The sequence below is a fragment of the Balaenoptera ricei genome, chromosome 4 (genome assembly GCF_028023285.1).
Source record: "Balaenoptera ricei isolate mBalRic1 chromosome 4, mBalRic1.hap2, whole genome shotgun sequence".
Lineage (NCBI taxonomy): Eukaryota > Metazoa > Chordata > Mammalia > Artiodactyla > Balaenopteridae > Balaenoptera > Balaenoptera ricei.
Window position 1 is genome coordinate 28257832 of NC_082642.1, and position 21417 is coordinate 28279248.

A 21417-nucleotide genomic window follows, 5' to 3' on the forward strand; every position below is an offset into this window, starting at 1 on the left:
ATAGTTAATAATACTATATTGTATATTTAAAAGTTGCTAAGAGAGTAGATCTTAAAAGGTTTTCATCACAAGAAAAAAAATTCATAACTACATGTGGTGATGGATGTTGACCAGACTTACTAGCTGAATGGTGGTCATCTTGTAATATATATATATATATATATATATATATATATATATATATATATGGAAGCATTATGTTGTACATCTGAAACTAATACAATATTATCTATCAATTATATCTCAGTAAAATATATATATTTTAAAATTTAGCACAAATAAAAACCAATTTAATATATTGCATTTATTATGCATTCTATTTTCTGAGCAGGAGCTCACAAACCATATATTGTAGTCCATCCAAGAAAATATTTTTATATCTTGGAACACACTTTGTGAGGCAGAGAAAATGGAAGTAAGAACAGAGGACTCACACCAGGACTGACTGTTCTAAGCAGTCATAACATTGGGCAGAGGAATGGAGTCTTGGACTTTAAGCCTCAGCTGGCCTAGTGAATAGGCCAAACTTTGACCACTCTTCCCCTAGTTGGCTGCTCTTGTGTTCTCTTTGCCCAGCTCTTTCCTCTGATTGGTAACTTCCCCTGCAGCCAGCACCTTCCTGCCTCAGCTTCAGGGCCCTTCCGGAGTCCTTTGCCAGCTCTGTCCCAGGTCAGTTTCCCTAAGGTAGTGAGTCCCAGCGGAACCATCCTGCCCACTCCCACCATCAGCCATTTCATCCCAATACAGGCTCCTCTGCAGTGGGCTGACTTGTCTATGGGGGTTCTTACTGTCTTTTTTCTGGAGCCTGGGGTTCCAGGGGGGCCTGGCCAGCCTCTTCTTCCCTGTCAAAGGAACAGACAGATGTATGACAATAATGACACAACATTGACATGTGTGCTCCAACATTGGCTTGTTGTGCTCCTGGGAGGGTGGATGGGGACACACCAATTAGAGTTACCCTCCCTATGGGATGTGGCCTTAATCCACTGGTCACAAATCATATCTCTCGGTGGGTATGACTTCATCTGTTCATCACCACTGTCTAACTTGTGTTTGGGCTATAAGTTAGAGTATTTAAATCAAACTATCCCCACTGTGTTGCCACAGAGTGGATAATTGAAGCATCCGTGTGTCAGGGATTGGATTTCTACCTTTGGACTCCTTGCTCTGTCTGGTTAACCTGTGTAGATTAACACCCTAACGTGAGTAAAATCTCACAATACACACAAGTCTTCCCAAGGTAGAAAAGGGGGGAATGATTATGAGTCTATAACAAGACTTACATTTATCACTTAATAAAAATGGCAGGTAACATTTACTGAAGGTTTATGATGTGGCAGGGTCTGTCATCGAATTCCCACCATCCCCTTCAAAAGTAGGCTATTTGTCCTATTTTGAAGATGAGAAAATTGAGGTTTACAGAGAGTACCTTGAGGTCACAGAGCTGGTAAGGAACAGAGCATGAAATATGACCTAGGCCTTTTCCCAAAGCAAAGATCTTTCCACCATATCAGACCTCTCCCACAGGTGGAGTCACCAAAGAACTTCCTTACCAAGAAGATCCAGAGACACCCATTTTCCAGATAATTATTTTTTAAAATTCTGAAAAATCTCATATTTCATGAGATGAATAGATCTACCAGATCTTGTTCTTGTTCTTTTTTTTTAAAGATTTAATTTTATTTATTTTTGGCTGTGTTGGGTCTTTGTTGCTGCATGCGCGCTTTCTCTAGTTGTGGCATGGGGGGTTACTCTTCGTTGCAGTGCGCAGGCTTCTCCTTGTGGTGGCTTCTCTTGCTGTGGAGCATGGGCTCTAGGCACACGGGCTTCAGTACTTGTGGCTCACAGGCTTCAGTACTTGTGGCTCGTGGGGTCTAGAGTGCAGGCTCAGTAGTTGTGGTGCACGGGCTTAGTTGCTTTGTGGCACGTGGGATCTTCCCAGGCCAGGGATCGAACCTGTGTTCCCTGCATTGGCAGGCGGATTCTTATCCACTGTGCCACCAGGGAAGTCCTGATCTTTTTCTTTTTTTATCATGTACTATGTATAACATGACTTCTTTTTAGGCTATGTGTCCTCTGGATCCTGGGAAGGCCAAAAACTTTTTTGCTAGTGCTTTCTATCAGCTACCTTACATTTTAAGTTAGAGTTTAGATGTTTGCATTCATAAATTGAGACCTCAGGGGTATGGCTTGGTGAAGAAAGTCACCCCAAATTCAGAAGAGAATGTGTCTTAAATCCCAGGGTAGTAGATAAGGAGGAATAAAAGATCATTCTGCTCCTAAAAATAGTTTTTCTGTATCAAGTATATTCACTCTGATTCCAAATTCTTTATATGCATTTCATATTCTACCACTAAAACTCTGAGCCCCACAGTTGTCACATCATTACATGTTTACTTCCAAAAGCCCACACAGTTACCTGTCTTCCGTGTTCTCCTTTCAAGCCCTTGGGTCCTTCTATGCCATTGTCAAATCCAGGAACTCCCTAAAAAATAGAAAATAAAGAGCAAAATTGATAGGCTTTGAAATTTTTTCCTTAAAAATGTAATTTGTGTGTAATACACCTGGTCACCCCCAAAGAAGGTGACAAGAGAAGGTCAACCCATTTGAAAGCAGAAATAGGCTAAATTATAGATGGTTTACAAATGTTTTCTTTTCCTCCCATGCTTTGCATTATCAGAGGAGAGAGAAGACCTAAGATGAGTGTGTGGGGCTGAAGTGAGAGCTCATGATGGAAGGCAGAGCCAAGGGAAGCAACGGTGACATGACTTGTGTTTAGGTATTTCTTTCTTGCTACTACCATCTTTCTCTTAACTTCTGGTCTTCTTTCTTGGGGCCTCGGCAAGTTTATACTCGAGGGTTGGTAGATTTTACTCTCCCCAGCCCTTGGGAGAAGGGAAAGATTTTTTGTTTTGTTTTATTTTTATTGAAGTATAGTTGATTTACAATGGTGTGTTAGTTTCAGGTGTACAGCAAAGTGATTCAGTTATATATACATATATATCTATTCTTTTTCAGATTCTTTTCCCTTATAGATTATTACAAAATATTGAGTAGAGTTCTCTGTGCTATACAGTAGGTCTTTGTTGGTTATCGATTTTATATATAGTGGTGTATATATGTTAATCCCAAACTCTTAATATGTCTGTCCCCCACCTTTCTCCTTTGGTAGCCATAAGTTTGTTTTCTATGTCTGTGGGTCAAATGTAACTAAATTCAATTGTATCATTTTTTTTAAGATTCCACATATAAGTGATATCATATGACATTTGTCTTTCTCTTTCTGACTTACTTCACTTAGTATGATCATCTCTAGGTCCATCCATGTTGCTGCAAATGGCATTATTTTATTCTTTTTTGCGGCTGAGTAATATTGAAGGCAAAGGTCTGTAACGGGTTCCACCACAAGAACAAGAGGACCCTGAACAGCGCTGAGGACTGTACCTGCCGCCCACTCTGTCTTTCTCCTCCTGGGTCCTTGGCTGCCTTCTAACCCCATTTGCTCATTCCTACTTTTCTGGTTTTCAAAAAATCCTGGAATCTTGACTTTTTCTCAATATTTATAGAAATGTTCCAGCAGGAACTCATTGAAAACAGGCACACGTTATGGAATGTTATCCTTGGCAGGCCAAACTGAAAGCTTTCTATCTTGGGTAGTTAGGACCACAAACAGAGCAGCCATGATGTCTGGACGATCAATTGAGCCAGTCAACTCGTCAAAGCTCTAGTAAATGGAGAGAGAATGGCAATTATCCAGTCCTGCTGAGAGCCAGCCGCCTGGCTGTTTGACTGATAGCAGACTAGATGATCTTCATCAATCAATAAGTAATTTGAGATCACCAACAGGGACACAGCATCGTTCCAGATACTTCAGAAGCTTTTTAAACAAGCAGTTTCTACACTCACAGAGCTTATAGGCTAACTGAGTGAAAAAGATGGGCTTAGAATTTACTTTATAACTGATAGCACTAAAACTTACATGAATAATTATTTCTCTCCCTCACATACCAAAGCCAAAGATTATTTTCTTATGTCTTCTGTTTTACTCTTAAGTTTAAATATTTGTTAAGTTTTCCGGGCAGGTATACCTAAATTACAATATTAGAGACTTGTATTTTCATGAGAAAAGTGAGGAAGAAAAAGGGAGGTAAAGTCCAAAATTTTCTTTCACTGGGTGTATACACTTCTTATTACTATAGTCCAACTCTGCACTATTTAATTGAAGAGATGACATAAAAAATCATATAGCAGCACATTGTACAGAACAGAATGTCTCACTTTCTATATGGACCAGCTGTGTGGTCAGTCTGAATATGATCTGGCCTATTTTGTGAAATTGGACAAAAGAGCATCATCTAATACAAATTTATGATTAAACACGGGCTTCTAATAATAATATGCTTTAGAATTATGAACCTTACTAAGCTCTGTAGCTCAGACAAATGAGCTAGCTCAGTTTTCCCCCCAAATTACATGAGATTTAACCATACCAATGCTTTCTTAGGTCAGCTCCCAAGGCGATAGAAATAACAGCAAAAATAAACAAATGGGACCTAATCAAACCTATAAGCTTTTGCACAGCAAAGGAAACTATTGACAAAATGAGAAGAAAACCTATGGACTGGGAGAAAATATTTGCAAATGATGCAACTGACAAAGGCTTAATTTCCAAAACATACCAACAGCTCATACAACTCAATAACAAAGAAACAAACAACCCAATCAGGAAATGGGCAGAAGACCTAAATAGACATTTCTCCAAAGAAGACATACAGATGGCCAACAGGCACATGAAAAGATGTTCAACATTTCTAATTATTAGAGAAATGCAAATCAAAAATACAATGAGGTACCACCTCACACTGGTCAGAATGACCATCATTAAAAAGTCTACAAATAACAAATGCTGGAGAGGGTGTGGAGAAAAGGGAACCCTCCTACACTGTTGGTGGGAATGTAAATTGGTGCAGCCACTATGGAGAACAGTGTGGAGGCTCCACAGAAACTAAAAATACAGTTGCCATGTGATCCTGAAATCCCACTCCTGGGCGTAAATCAGGCATAATTCAAAAAGATACATGCACCCCAATGTTCATTGTGGCACTCTTTATAATAGTCAAGATATGGAAGTAACCTAAATGTCTATCGACAGATGAATGGATAAAGAAGATGTAGTATATATATACACAATGGAATAACCACTCAGTCATAAAAGAGAATGAAATAATGCCATTTGCAGCAACATGGATAGACCTAGAGGTTATCATACTAAGTAAGTCAGAAAGAAAAAGACAAATACCATATGATATCACTTATATGTGGGATCTAAAATATGATACAAATGAACTTATCTATGAAACAGAAACAGACTCACAGACATAGAGAACAGACTTGTGCTTGCCAAGTGGCAGGGGGCGGTGCTGGGGGAGGGATGGATTGGGAGTTTGGGATTAGCAGATGCAAACTATTATATATAGAATGGATAAACAACAGGGTTCTACTGTATAGCACAGGGAACTATATTCAATATCCTGTGACAAACCATAATGGAAACAAATATGAAAAATAATGTGTGTGTGTGTATATATATATATATATATATAGATAGATAGATAGACAGATAAAATAATATATATATAAATCACTTTTCTATACAGCAGAAAGTAACACAACATTATAAATCAACTATAATTCAATAAAATAAATTAAAAAAAAATATTTAAAAATTTAGGTCAAAATGGGAAATTTCAAACAAACAAACTAGCTTTTACGTGATCAAAAATTCTCTCTGAATAAGCACAGATTTTCAGGAATTTGTGCCGTTTGTGTGTGTTCTATTTATTCTATCAGCTTTGTCCCCAATTTTTTTCCACAATGGTAACCCACCAAAAAACACACAGAAGAAAGCACAGATTTGTCCTTGATTTGAGATGTATATTCCCAAGTGTCTGGGAAGAGTTATTATGTATTGAAAAACCATCTGAAGTCAATATATAGTGACAACACATCACAAGGAAGATCCAGTGGGTTGAATTTTCAGCCATCTCAAAGTCATAGAACACTTCTCTTTAGATAAAAATACTTTTACATTATTCAGATTCTTTTAAAGGTGTTACACAATCATCCAGACAATTAGGGGGAATTCTGATTAAAGTGAATTACAATTTTATGGCAATACTCCAAGTGAATTTTTAGCCGTCATATACCAATGACTGAAATGTCTTTGTGTTTGAACTACTATTTCTAAATTATCCTTATTTGTGGATAGATTTTTGTTTCTGATTAGACACTTTGAAGTTGTTTGAAACTCTCAGGTCACCAGATTATTATCAGATGTCACTTAGTAAACAATGTTGTCTTCACGTGCAAATTCCTCTGCTTTTTAAATAAAGTTATCTTCAATGCTTGCATAACATTTATATTTGTCAATATATATTGTACCAAATTCTTTCTCTGATCAACCCACTGTATACTGGAGGAGGAGTTATTAAAGACAAAGTCCTGTGACATTCCCAGTTGCCTTACATCATTATCAGCACTTGGTATTGTCAGTTTTAAAAATTTTAGGCTTTCTGATGAGTGTGGTACACTGCTCTGGTACATTGATGGCGAGAGTGTAAATTAGTACAAAATTTTTGGAAAACTGTTTGGCTGTAAAGAAGCTGAATATAGGCATACAAGTTATCATCCAGATGTTCTACTCTTAAAGTATAGACCCAACAGAAATGCGTACAAAAGACATGTACAAGAATGTTCATAGCAGCACTATTTATAAAAGCAAAATCTGGGAACAACTCAAATATCCATCAATAGCAGAATGGAGAAATAGATCATGATATATTCACACAATGGAATATAATACAGCAATGAGATTGAATGAACTACTGATATTCACAACATGGATTCATCTCACAAGCATATACTTGAGCAAAAAAGCCAGAAACTGAAGAGTGTATCTTATATGATTCCACTGAAAAGTTCAATAGCAGGCAAAACTAATTTATGGTCCTGGGATAGTGATTACCTTAGGGAGGGCTGGTAGTGATTGGAGTAGACCTGAGGGGGTTTCTGGGATGTTCTACTGTTGTCTAATGTTCTATTTCTTTACCTGAGTGGCGAGTGCACAGGTGTATTTATAGTCATCAAGCTATGCATTTATAATTTGTGTACTTTTCTGATGCATGTTACAGCTTAACAATAAGTTTGAGAGATTTAACAAATAACATGGTGATTAGAGACAGCAATACTGTATCATATACTTCAAAGCTGCTAAGAGACTAGATCTGACATGTTCTCACCAGAAAAAAGAAATGATAATTATATGACATGTTAGAGGACTTAGCTAACACTATGGTGATAATCCTAATATATAAATGTATCAAACCAACCCGTTATATACTTAAACTTACACAATGTTACATGTATATAACATTGTCCACACAAATATATCTCAATTTCTAAAACTTTAATAAATGTTTTTAAAAATGCTAAATCCTAATTCATTAAGGTTTTGGAGACTGATTTGTGGGCATGGTGATCAAAGTCCTGTAGTACTGAGGTCTAATTGGACTCGGCATATCCCCTAGGTTGGTGTGGGTCCTGCTTCTTTTGGTGTAGGTCATGCCTACTCAACTGGGTTGCGTCCCCATGAGACCAGATGTTTCTGGGTCGTAAGTTTTGCTTAATGTACTTTTAGCTGGCTTGGACTCAAGGAAATGAAGCTAATATTCTTAATTGAGAAAGACTCTTGGGGAATAGAAAAAAGAGATGGCTTTGTTTCTTTCATTCTGTCCATATTTTGAGATACCCAGAGGAAGATAATGGAATGGAGAATTCCTTCATAGCTCTGAAGCACAAGGACAGTTCTGAATATGTAGTCTCAAAAAATACATGTGCAAACAATGTGCAAGGCCTTCTCACCATCCATACTCATCCTGTATATAAATAGGATCAGGCACAAGAGACCTACTTTTAAAATTCTAAACAGTTGTGCTCATGATGATTTCGTTTCAGGACTGCTATTGTAGTACCTTCAAGTGGGTTTTCTTTCCCTATCAGAAGTGCTGATGGGAAACAAGCCCTGATGTGACGTTAGTTTGCAGGCCCGCAGTCCCAGCACTTACAGGGTCTCCGCACAGGCCCTTTGTTCCATGGTCACCAGGAATTCCTCTCTCTCCTGGGATTCCCTAAAGTTAACACAAATCAGAAGAAGGACAAGATAAGAATTTTAAATAACATTAATAAAAACGAAGAGCTTATCTTCTCCCTGATTTGAATTATTAAATATTTTCCTGCTAAAGTTACTTTGAAACTAGAAAGAGGAACAACTGATAGTTTCAGGCATCGTACAAATAATTTAAAAGTGACCTCAAGTATTTGCCACAGTGGTGAACGCTGTGTTCCAGACACATTTGTTGTCTTGTTCAGTTTTTACAACTACTTTATGCGCCAGGTATTGTTTTTTTTATCTTTCTTTTGATGAGGCAGCTGAGATTCAGAGAGATTATCCATTTTCCCCAAAGGGGTTGCATCAGCTAGAAAGTGGGTTCTTGACTCAGCAGTTCACACTCCCAAGACAGATAAAGTGGATGGTGGAAGTATGGCTGCTGCTGGGATTTGTTCCAGATAGAAAGGAGTGACAGACACCTTCAGAGTGCTGCCGACCCTAAGGCTCTCACCAACACCCTGTGACTGTTCTTAGTATGGTAGCTGCTTTTCAAGATTTCCCCCAGTTCTTCACTTTTCTCTGTATCTATTCCCTTTGTCGTGAAACTCTACAGTGCCTTCCAACTGTGGTGGGGCAATATTCCCTACCTCTGAGTTTGGCTGTGACTTGATCTGGCCAACAGAGAGAGATGCAAGTGTCGCCACGAGAGCTCCAAGCCTAGGCCCGAAGAAGCCTTGAGAGAGCTTGTGTGTTTCTACTTGCTCCCTTGTTCTTCTGCCACAGCCATGAAAAGGTCATGGTCAACATGGCCAGGCAGCTCTCCAGTCCCAGAAGGAGGATAAGAGACAAGTGAAACAAAGCCCCCAGCCAACCTACAGACACATGAGCCAAGGTCAGCCATGCTCAGCCTTGATCAGCTGAACTTCTCAGACACATAAGAAATAAATGTTTATTGTTGCATGTGATTGAGGTCTTGTGATCATCACAAAGCAATTTTGTGGCCCTAGCTGACTGAAATACCTGGGGTAGCTGTTTTACTGTTAATCACACCTTTAATTCCCAGCACATTTTTCATGTTGTCCTTTTATTGAATACCTACCTGGGCTCCTTCATCGCCTTTTTCTCCTTTTGCTCCTGGAAGACCACTGTCACCCTAAAAACAGAGAAGAATAAACTCAAATTCCCATTTTCTTAGAGAGAAATAGCTCAGAAGGGTCTTCATGGTACAAAGAGAAGGCTCTACCTGTTCTCCATTTAGCCCATCAATTCCACTTTCCCCAACTTCTCCCTGAAAAGATAGATGTGATCAGAATAGAGTGCATTGCATTTATGTGGAAAGAAGCCAGACATCAAACAAAAAGTCTAATTTTGTGTTCCATATACAGGCTCTTTGCTAGGCTGGCCCTGGGTCCTATCAAAGATTACTGAGTCACAGAAACTGTCAACAAATAATATACATTGCCTGCAATAAAAGGCAAGAGTAAACAAAATGAAATGGTTAGCAGTAAAAAAGGAAGGTCAACAGAAACTTCATTTGTACAATCTACTGGTCAATCATCTCAAAAATAAAAATATTTCTAGATAACAGATGGGCAGATAAATGATGTTTGGTACCATACCTCCTGTCCATTTAGTCCCTTGTTTCCCTGAAAATAGAAAGGACAGTAGGGGTTAGTGTAGGAAGAAGGAATTAATGTTGGGAAGACTTCACAGTGTCTTACGTGACCCTTACCTTAGGACCTTTGGCACCATAGCATCCTTTAGTACCTTGCTCTCCCATTGGTCCGGTGGTTCCTCTTTCCCCCTGAGAAAGAGCATATATTCAGATAAGCTTTTCTATTGTCATCTGGAATCTGTCTTGGAAATTTGACAACCTCTGTGCTGGAAAAAAAATTTGCAACTACTCATGGTTTACAACCCAGAATTCATGCGTATAAAAACTGAGAATGCAAGTGAATTAGAGCCACTCTGATGACAGCTGTTTGTGTTGGATCCCACCTGGATACTTCCCAGGGTGGGGTAGTATCTAAATAAAACAGACATGCAAACAACTGGCTGCTAAAATGCATTCTCAAGATTTTAGGAGATATTCCAGGAACAGATGATGAATAATTGGTGAGACATCAGAGCAGGATGCTCTAGGTATGGTCTAAGCAAGAGGCAGATTTCTAGACCAAATTCCATCTCCCTTCTCTCTTTCTCTCTTAAACCAAGAACTGCTCCTGCAATCCTTGTCTTGGTAATCCCACCAGTCTGTGCAGTCTTGTGAGCTGGAAACAAAGATGTCGTCCTCAGCATCTCTCTCACCAAGTGGTCACCAAGTTACGTCCATTCAACCTCCTTAACATATCTATTCATACTGCCCTAAACTAAGATTGGGACCTCTTTGTCTTGCACCTACTACTGCAAGACTTCTACTTGTAATCCTTACCTTATCATCCTCCATGATGTTGCCTGATCATGCTTTCTAAACCCATACCCTAACCATGTTTAGTCCTGTGCTTAACATCATTGAATGATGCCCATCAATTGGAAGACACCTTCTAAGTCTTCCACAGGGTATTCAAGACACCCAGTACTCTGGGTCTTGCTTGCCATATAACCTCCTCTCATGGTCCTGGGTTCTGGCCATGTTGATCATATGTTATTCTGCAAATATACAGTTCTCAGTTACACACTCTTGATCACATTGTTCTCCCTGTAGTAGAATGTTCTTCCCACAAACTTTGCCTGGAGGAAGTTCTATCTGTCCTTCAGATGCCTGTCCAAGCATCAACCCCTGTCTACAGCTTTCCTCTCCCAAGCCCTAACTGTCACCAGGGTTGTTACCTGATGCTGTTAGGTATTTGCACAGCCACACTCTATCACATTGCACCACATTATACCTCTAGTAGAGTCCTTGTGTATAACAACTGTAACTACTGTTGTCTCTTTTGCCTTTCCACTAGTCTGGAAATTACCTGAGATAGGAGCCATAGTTGTTCTTCTCTTTCTTTATTTTTATTTCTAGGGCCTGGCACTGTGCCTGGCACTTGGTAAGGCACCTTAATATATATTTGTTAAATAAATGATGAGTGCACCTTAATATATATTTGTTAAATGAATGATGAGTGCATTTATGAGTGAGGTCTTTGATAAATAATGTGGTAAATTGTAAGATGTTTAATATACACTTGTTAAATGGATGGATGGAAGGAAGGAAGGAAGGAAGGAAGGAAGGAAGGAAGGAAGGAAGGAAAGATAGATGGATGAACAGATGCAAGAAAGGGCGAAGTCTGTGATAAGCAGTGTGGTGAGTTGGTTTACTCATGCAAAATGGATCAGAAAGGGGGAAATGGCAGTGATTTGACTCCTTCAGTGAAAAAGATAACTTTTGCATTGAGTTTATTATACAATGTTGGTGGATAGTCAAAGAGGAGACAGTAGGTTAATAAAACACTCGTGACCACCAGAAGCCTGATGAAGATTAAAAGACCTCAGACTTTGCCTACGAATCCTTAGAACTTGACTTTTCTTGCTTCCTTCTGAATTGACACAAATGATTTCATACTGTAGATATGTTCTTAGGAATAAATGGAGCTGGAAAAAACCTTGACTTACAGCAATGCCCTCCTCTCCCAGGTAGCCATCACTGCCTTTAAAACCTGGGGGTCCCTGGAAATAAGGAAAGGAAGGATACGTTAGCACTCCATAGACCAAAAACCAGAGGTAATCAAGCAAAATTCTTCAACTTTACAGTTTTACTTTATGTAGAATAGTATGAGTTTGAAAAAAAGGTTCCCCCTCCACAACCTAAGTTATATTTATACACATAAAAATAAATGGAATTTTGAGACAAGTATCCAGATAACTCAAGGGTGTGTGTGTGTGTGTGTGTGTGTGTGTGTGTGTGTGAATCATAATATTTTCCATAACTCTCTCAGATGTTATATATGGAGCTGGAGTTTTTTTTTTCTAGACAAACATTCAAATGAATACAGCTATATTTGCCTCTGACAGACTAGAATTATCCTCTTTTCATTAAAAAGTTCTTTTTGAGGATTTATGCTACACATAAAATAGACCACACACATTTCTTTCCAGTTTTTTTTTCTGAGACCTGTTTAAAAAAAGTTCTACCATTCTTGGGACTTCCCTGTTGGTGCAGTGGGTAAGATTGCTTGCTCCCAATGTAGGGGGGCCCGGGTTTGATCCCTGGTCAGGGAACTAGATCCCACATGCATGTCGCAACTAAGAGTCAGCATGCCACAGCTAAGGATCCCGCCTGCCACAACTAAGACCCGGTGCAAACAAATAAATAAATAAATATTAAATAAATAGATAAATAAAAATTTTAAAAATTCTATCATTCTCTTTACATGAAATCAAAGCATTCAGGAAATAATTAGTCCAAAATCTTTCTTCAGAGAGACAGCCATGGTGATTTGAAAGTTATAGTGCTATCTATAAATTATTCAAAAATCAAACACATATGTAAATAAGCAGTATTGAAATTGTTAAACACACCCATAGTATGTTTATACATATTTAAACATTTCCTCAAGCCCCAAATCATATTTTTACATAAGGATACATCAACTTCTTTGGGTTAGGAAATACACGAATCTGTTGTTAGTTATCGTTTTTATGCCTGGCCTGTTTTACTTGGCAACATTTTGGTCTGGCTACAGCTGAATGAAACATCTTAGTGTCTCTTGCTATGACTGGGTGATCTGATCTAGCTTTTCAGCAGACTGCACAACCTATTTCCTACTTGATTTAAATTACTCTGCTTCCATTAAAAGTGGAAATTGAAATAACTCGTCAGTATTCAGGAGGTTTTCATTATTCAACATGAGAGATCACAGTTTGTTTTTCCGCATCATGGTCATCACTGCCAGAACACTGGATAATCAATGATCTCTGCAGTTTTTCTCTTGATACTTGTATAGAAAGGTTTTTAAAAGTATCCAATTTAGAAAGCCAAGAAAAAGCTATCTAATTTGACATATAAGAAGAGGAGTACGATAAGAAGACGAGTATGACACATAAGAAGAGGAGCTTCTACCTAGAAGCTAAAAACATCCCTTATTTCTACCTAAACTTGGATCTGAAAAACATATTGTATTCAAATAAAGTAAGCCATGATCGTAACTAAAATCACCTTTTTCCCTGCTGGTCCAGGGTCTCCCACTGTGCCATCTCCTCCAATGCACTTGCAGAATAAACAGCAGCATGTCCTTTCTGCAACACTGACCTTGGGAAGGGTAGGAATACATTACATTTGGTGGCATCGCTTCCCAAATCACACACCACACAAGCTCAGGGATGTGATCTGAGAAGGGTGTTCACCACTCAAGTGACAGTGCTCTGGAGAGGATGCAGGAGACATTCTTTACCTTCCATCTTTCCTTCTGTGATCTGCACCATACAAGGAATTCAGAATCAACTCAAAGACGCTTTGTGTTCTCAAAAAGGCATCAGTTTAGCCATGGCCAATTCATTGCACCCTGATTTATTAATGAGATCTCCTGTGCCCACATCACCCCAGCACTGACCACGATATTGTTAATTACCCTATATAATTCTGGCCCTAATATTTTGTTCAGTAAAATGAATACATGCTGTTTTCTCCTTTTCCTGTTTTGTGAAATCTTCATATGCTGGAGGATATAGACAGTGTCCAATGTCACACTGCTTGGCATGGAGTTCAATGGTCAACACTTCCAGAACAATTTGTGTGGGACAGGGTTTCAAAGACACCAATTACATGTTCAACATTTCAGAAGCACTTGCTGTAGAGGGTGGACACATGAAGAGATTTTATACTCTGGTCACATTTTATAGTCAGGCCAAAAAAAATGTTTTTTTGGCAAAAAAATTTGAGTGAATTTCATCCTGCACCTAGTTAGTCATCCCCTAAAAAATTGACATATTCCATTGCATTTTTACAATTAACCCACAAGATGTATTTTTAGGAAAATTCTGCTTGAAATAAATACTATGCTTTGCCTTAGTGGGGTAGAATCAATCTTTGTGTTGAGAAGTTTCCCGTCAAAATTCTAGTGTGATGAAAAGTGAAAATCTTTTGTTATAACCACTTAGCAACTTCCCCTCTTTAGTTGTTTCTTATTATATAATGTTTCTTTTCTGACATTAGAAAACTCTGTTTTTTCCCCCTGAAGACCTCAGAAAACCCAATAAAACTTGAAATGTGTGAAACCAAATAACAACAACAAAATGGATCCTGTGATTTCATGTTAGATGATATCAATTTTCTTTGCATCACTAAAACCCTACAGCATCAACTCTTTTACTATAACATTAAAACTGTAATTTCTAAAATTAAAATTTTCTTTTACAGTGTTGCATTTATGTGATATCTAAAAAATGATAGGCTTGTTTGAAGAATAACTTCCTCCCTCTATGAATTACCAATTTGAAATTACACATTTCAAAGAGTAGGAGACACAAAATTTTTTTTGTAAAGTAGACACCCTCTTCCCATGTAGAAAGGAATTACAACAAAACTTCCAAATTCTCTAAGTAATTATTTTTACATAATTACTACACTGAACACACTGTTCACATATCTATATACAAACTCTATAGGCAGAAAGTAGCAGGAGCTAGCACCTTATTGGAAAGTGTCTTGATATGCTGATTACAGATTTTATAAATTATAAGCAAATTACAAATTATCAGCCACTCATTAAAGGTGAAAGTAGTGATAGATATCTTGGTAACATTTCACCAAGCTAGTTGAATTCTTGTACGTTTCTGAAAGAAATAGGATTGCGATGCATCTTATCTAGGTGTTAGGTTCTAAAAATGGATCATAAAGCAAAAATCTCCATAAAGCAAAAATCTCTGTCAGTCAAGACAACCTTTAAAAAACTTTCCATTCTAAAGTACATCACAGGAGGTCTATCATCACATCACTAGTTTTTCTTCCAAGATTGGATGAGATGCTCTTTTCTTAGTTGAACTCTCAGTGGATTCGGCTCTCGTTCACAGGCCATGTTGCAGAGAAAACACACATCTTTTTTTATTTTTAATTTTTATTGGAGTATAGTTGATTTACATACAATGTTGTGTTAGTTTCAGGTGTACAGCAAAGTGAATCAGTTATACATATACATATATCCATTCTTTTTAAGATTCTTTTCCCATAGAAAAGAATCTTCAGAGTAGAGTTCCCTGCGCTATACAGCAGGTCCTTATTAGGTATCTATTTTATATAGAAAACACACATCTTAAACAGCAGAATGATATTCAGTGTGGTGAGTCATGGTACCTAGGATCTGCAAGGGACGTGAAAACTGGCTGGCTGAAGGAGCAGACGAGTCACCCTTACTGGTCAGACACTCTTGGGCGCTTATGTTTATTGACTGTAATTTGGGCAGGATTGTCGGTGCTATTTAGTTTCTTCTTCTTTTTTTTTTTTTTGCCAAGCATATAAATTAAACATGTTTTCAGACATAGGAAACAAACTTATAATTACCAAAGGGGAAAGTGGGGGGGAAGGATAAATTATGAGTTTGAGATTAACATATACATACTATATATAAAATAGATAACCAACAAGGACCTGCTGTATAACACAGGGAACTATACTCAATACTTTGTAATAACCTATAAGGGAAAAGAATCTGAAAAGAATATATATATATATAACTGAATCATTTTGCTGTAACGTGAAATTAATACGACATTGTACATAAATTATATTTCAATAAATAAATAACAACAACAAAAAGAAACATGCTTTGACATCTCTCTACTATATTACATTTCTTTCAAAACACCCTCTTATTTGGGCTTTGCACGAAATCAGAAAAGCCTGACTTCACTCCCAAATGAACAAAATTAGTTCAAATTCATAAGCCTAAATATGAAGCCTATATACAAAACAAATAGAAAGTTTAAACTCACCAGCTTTTTCTGAATAACTTACCAGGTGCTTTGACAGTCGGCTCCCAAGATCCCTCATCCCAAGAGTGAGCTGTATCCTGTACTCAAATCCTTTCCCAAATTCAATGTAGAGAAGGTCAGCCAGGTCATTGGAATTGGTGGCTCCATCCAGAGCAACTGTGATGAGGGCATTCAGGCCTAGCCAACACAGTTGACAATTCTCCAGGTGAGGGGAGTTTGGTTACTTTAATCTTTTTGCATATGTATCTAAGTTGTTATTCCAGGAAACCAGTTGCAAGAGGAACACTCATTTTACTGTCCACTTCCCCCAACCACACACTGTAAAACTGACAAGTGACAAGACCATCATCAGAGAACAAAAGGAATTCCATTTTTCAAAACAAACTAAATTGGAGAATAATTTATATAATAAATTATAACAGATACTTGAGTCCTCTGATGATATGAAGTAAGATAGTGAGTTTATAAAAGTCCACAGAGAAAAGGGAACCCTCCTACATTGTTGGTTGGAATGTACATTGATGCAGCCACTATGGAAAACAGTACGGAGTTTCCTCAAAAAACTAAAAATAGAGCTACCATATGATCCAACAATCCCACTCCTGGGCATATATCTGGAGAAAACTCTAATTCAAAAAGATATATGCACCCCAATGTTCATAGCAGCACTATTCACAATAGCCAAGACATGGAAGCAACGTAAATGTCCATCAACAGATGAATGGATATAAAGAAGATGTGGTATATATATATATACAGTGGAATATTATTCAGCCATAAAAAAGAATGAAGTAATGCCATTTGCAGCAACATGGATGGACCTAGAGATTATCATACTAAGTGAAGTCAGAAAGAGAAAGGCAAATACCATATGATATCACTTATATGTGGAATCTAAAATATGACACAAATGAACTTATTTACAAAACAGAAACAGACTCACAGACATAGAAAACAAATTTACGGTTACCAAAGGGGAAAGGGGGTGGGGGAGGGATAAATTAGGAGATTGGGATTAGCAGATAAAAACTTCTATATATAAAATAGATAAACATCAAGGTCCTACTGTATAGCACAGGGAATTATAGCTAATACCCTGTAATAAACAATGATGGAAAAGAATCTGAAAAAGAATATATCTATATATCTATATCTATATATATCTAATCACTTTGCTGTACACCAGAGACTAACACATTTTAAATCAACTATACTTCAGTAATAATAATAATAATAATAATAATAATAATAATAATAATAAAGAGTCCATAGGGCATGCTAAAGCACAGAGGAATTCATATGTCAAGAAAGTAAGTGTTCTAAATTTTTGCCACTTGAATGGGAGATCCTTGGAGCAGCAGCACTGCTTTCACCCGGAAGCTTATCAGAAGTGCAGAATCTCAGGCCCCACCCTAGACCCACAGAATCAGAATCTGTATTTTAATAAAATCCCCAGGTGATTCATATGAACATTAAAGTTTGAGAAGCATAGCTCTAAATGACAATCCAGTTGGAATTATAGGTACAAGAGACGGTAAAAGACCTCTTGTCAGGCAATCAGGAACAAATGTCATATAACCAACCAGAGCTGTGGCTCATAGGCTTGGAAGTTTATAGAATATTTCAAATAAAACTTTTAGAGACTAACAAAGGGTTGACTTATTTTGCAAAATAAGGACATTAAATGATGATAGTAATAAACCTGGCAATCATTAGGGTGGAGATAACCATAGCAACAACTGTGCTCTTGTTTATTAATAATTACTATGTGCCTGGAAGTTGCCTAAGTACTTTACATGTATTATCTTATTTGTAAGCTAATAGTTAACCTGGGAGACAGATGTCTTAGGCTAAATTCCTTAGAAGCAGAGCCTGAGATAACAATTTGGACACACACAATTTATTGAGGAAGCACTCTCTGAAAGAAAGGGGCAAAAGGTAAGCAGGGTAGGGCTGGGGAAGGATCTGAGCAAGACAGTGCTTCAGCTGACATCTAGCTTCATCCTGATCCCTTGGGAACTCTGGAGCATGAGTTACACTACACAACTGGCGCCACTTTGAGGCAAAGGTCCAAGTCTCTGTACTCTACCTGCTGCCCAGGGGTGGGATGGGGAGTAACATTCCAGGTAAGGTGGCTCCCACTGGCAAAGGGCAGTTCCTCAGAGAAAGTGGAACCTGTGGGTAATGTGTTAGCAGCTGGAGGATGGGGAAACCTGTCTGTAAAGGGGTCTGGGTGGAGTACCAATTACATCCACTTATAAAAAAGTATTTCTATTTTCAGTCAAACTGGAACATGTGAATGCATTTTTCTTCCACTGATCCATATTTTAGTATGAACTGACAATGAGTCAGAATGGGCATTGGTTTCTAAAGCCGAAAGCCTGGTGCCAGAGCTTTACAAACTCATAAACACCATAGTTGGTCCATCTGTTATCTGAAGGAAGGAACTGATTATGAAGTCCCGAAACATGAGTAAACTTGTCCAACACTGCTTGTAACTCTGGAAACTTTAAGAGTGTTAGAAGAAAATAATACAACTCTCCCATTCCTTAGTCAAGGAGAAATATACCTGGCTCACTTCTGCTGACACTACAGACATAGCAATATTAGACAATGCGGGGCAAGGGAGACAGGAACATCCTCCAGGAAAGCTTAGGAAGAAGAAATAAAGTGATATGAGAGAAAGGATAGGACACTGTATTCAGTGCTGTTTCATATGGGGAGAGGAAAAAGTAGATGCCAAAATGCTGTGAGAGCTCATTTGCTCTGCCAAGTGCATCCAGAGTGGAGAGGCTGGCAAATTCAGTGCTATTTGAGTGTCTGGAAATGTAAGAGTTAGAAATGAGTTTTGAGATTATAAAGTTCATCAACACTCCTTTCCCAGTCCTCCCCAGGCTTGGTACCTTCTTTTCTAAGTTCATCAGATTTTTGTTCAAGTTTTTCAACATCATCATCCAATCCATCTGAAAATAAGAGAACCACCTAGGAAAGTATTCAAAAAAGAAAAATGAGTAAAAAGGAAGTCATTGCACCAAAGGCCAATAAATAAAATAAAACCAAGTTACCTTTCCCCGAGCAGCTGATTTATTCTGAAATGCACCCCACAGAGAACTCAAGAGGTTTGTGTTGAGAAGAGATGGTCTTTTAACTGTTACATCCTTCAAGCTGTTCAGTATGTTTTCACTGTAGATCTCAAACTTGGGGGAATACTTTTCCATGGCATTGGTCACTTGAAAAGCCACACTAACCTGAGTCTCTGTGCCCACCTCACAGCTTACCCCACTGAGGGAACTGATGGCACGTAAGATGTCTGGAAGGTAAGTTTCCATCCAAGGCTGACCTTCAAGCAAAGTCTGCCCATTCTGCTGAGTTGAGATGTCAAATCCCACCACAATGTCCACAAAGCAATCTAGGATTCAAGGGAAAAGCATATCTTATTAGACTAACAAATAGCTTTATTTGACTTGGATGTCACGTCTGAATCACAGGACTTGGAATTCTTGTTTCTGTCCCAGTTATAAAGTTGGAAAAAAAGAAAGAGCATGAGTGAATAATGGAAGAGGCTCAGAATCACTCTTTCACTTTTTTTTCATAAAAAAAGTGTTATTTTTTTAGCATCTATAAAATCTAGATGATTCTATAATGAAGTTCTGAAAGATTTCATTGTGTCCATTGAAAAAGCTATGTAGTCACTTAAATAGCTGAAATATGTTGTGGAAATGTTAACAGTCTAAAATAGGAAATTCATATCATGCTATTTATAACTGAGGTCATTCAACAAATATTAAATTATAATTATAAGGGAAATATTAAAACACTTGAATAGAGAAAGTAATTTAGAAAAAATAAAACACAAAAGACTCCTAAAGGAACGATTTTGATGATTTATCTTTCTGAAAAGAATCTTTGATTCCTCTTTTTGTCTCCTAACATCCACTCAGAAAAGAAAAAGTAAAAAGAAAAACAGAGACTCCGTGAGATCCTTTGAGATCTTGCTTGGTTGGAGTCCTTCAAGTGAAGAAACTGGGTACCGAATTACCCATATTCAACCATGTCAAAGAAAGCTTTGTGTTCAGAGCTCAGCCACTCAGGAAGCCAAAGCCACTGCTATTTTGGAGTTTAAGAAATACTTAGAGAAGCATTGCGTTTAAAGTGCTTTGCTCTCATCCTTATTAACTCTAGAGACATTTAAGCACCGGAGAAACTACAAGGGCTTGAAATTTTAAGCTGAGCCTCCTAACAGGAAGATAATGAGAAGGGTAAAATCCTATGACATATATACTCTTTTTTCAAGAACTTTTAGGTTGACTAGAAACTTCAACCTTTTCCAGCAAATTCCACACACACACAGCTTGCTTGGTAAAATAAGGCATAGGGATGTTTATTTTTAATTTGCATTATTTAGAGAAGCAGTTTTTCAGATATTTGTTGTGTAGACAAACACCTGCCTTCCAGACACACTGGTCAGTTGGGCATTTGCAAGTCTTTGAAACCAAAATATCAGTTTCAGTTCTTAAAACAACGGACAGGAACTTGATTCACTTTTAATGATAAAAGAGTTGGGTGAGGGAGAAGAAACCTTATTTGATAATCAATTTTCACCATGACATTTGAGGTAAATCAAAGTCACCAAAACATCTGAAAGGTGAGTTTTCTTATTTTACTGTACTTAATTGGAAAACGTCTTCTCCAATATTCAGAAAGTGAGATAAAAAAAAGAAACCAGTCAGAAGGGAGCACTAGAATATGTCCTTTCCAAGCTTCCTCTTAAATCTATATCCTTTCATTTCTATTTTGAGATTGAAAGTTTCACTCTTGGATGAACATTGTTTTAATCCCTGAACAGAAAACCATTCTTTAACAAAACACATTACTGCCTTCAAGGAGAACAGTCTCTTGTGAAAAAACAAACATTGGCAAATATGCCAAAATGTCATTGAGTGTTCCTGGGAACTGTCCCCTTTAAAAATAAAGTGTTTTAACTTTTTGTCTAGTTTACTGAGATTATAAACTCTAGTAAACAAGTTCCTGGTGTTTATTTAACTAATTCAAATTGACAAATGAGTCCATGATAATGTGATCAAAGGAATGGAATTTGGGGAACAAGTCCAGAGGTGGCAGTCATATGTCTACAAGTACATACAATTAGAGAGAGTGGGCCATGCAAATCATGGAATGGCCTTGCAGACTCTGCAGGACATCTGCCCTCAAATTAAGAGGCCTTTGAAGAGGCAGGGATGATTTTGGAAGTGGGCTAGGAAGAAGGCTAAAAGTGGATTTCCAAAGAGAAATAATGAAGGATTGTAGTATCAATAGAATAGCAGGAGTGGGAATCA

At 37.8% G+C, this 21417-nt stretch overlaps 1 protein-coding gene across 1 annotated transcript in view; it reads right to left on the reverse strand.

Moving 5' to 3' along the window:
- LOC132365243 (collagen alpha-6(VI) chain-like) overlaps positions 1–21417 on the reverse strand; it is a 170802-nt gene that overhangs the window by 71963 nt on the left and 77422 nt on the right. The window contains exons 9-20 of the mRNA XM_059921934.1: positions 19147–19490; positions 18985–19063; positions 16104–16258; positions 13311–13403; positions 11768–11821; positions 9900–9971; positions 9787–9813; positions 9411–9455; positions 9267–9320; positions 8124–8186; positions 2420–2485; positions 789–842 (exon numbers count right to left, since the gene is read on the reverse strand). Of these exons, the coding sequence (XP_059777917.1) occupies positions 789–842; positions 2420–2485; positions 8124–8186; positions 9267–9320; positions 9411–9455; positions 9787–9813; positions 9900–9971; positions 11768–11821; positions 13311–13403; positions 16104–16258; positions 18985–19063; positions 19147–19490 (1106 nt within the window). The remainder of the gene's footprint in view (positions 1–788; positions 843–2419; positions 2486–8123; positions 8187–9266; positions 9321–9410; positions 9456–9786; positions 9814–9899; positions 9972–11767; positions 11822–13310; positions 13404–16103; positions 16259–18984; positions 19064–19146; positions 19491–21417) is intronic.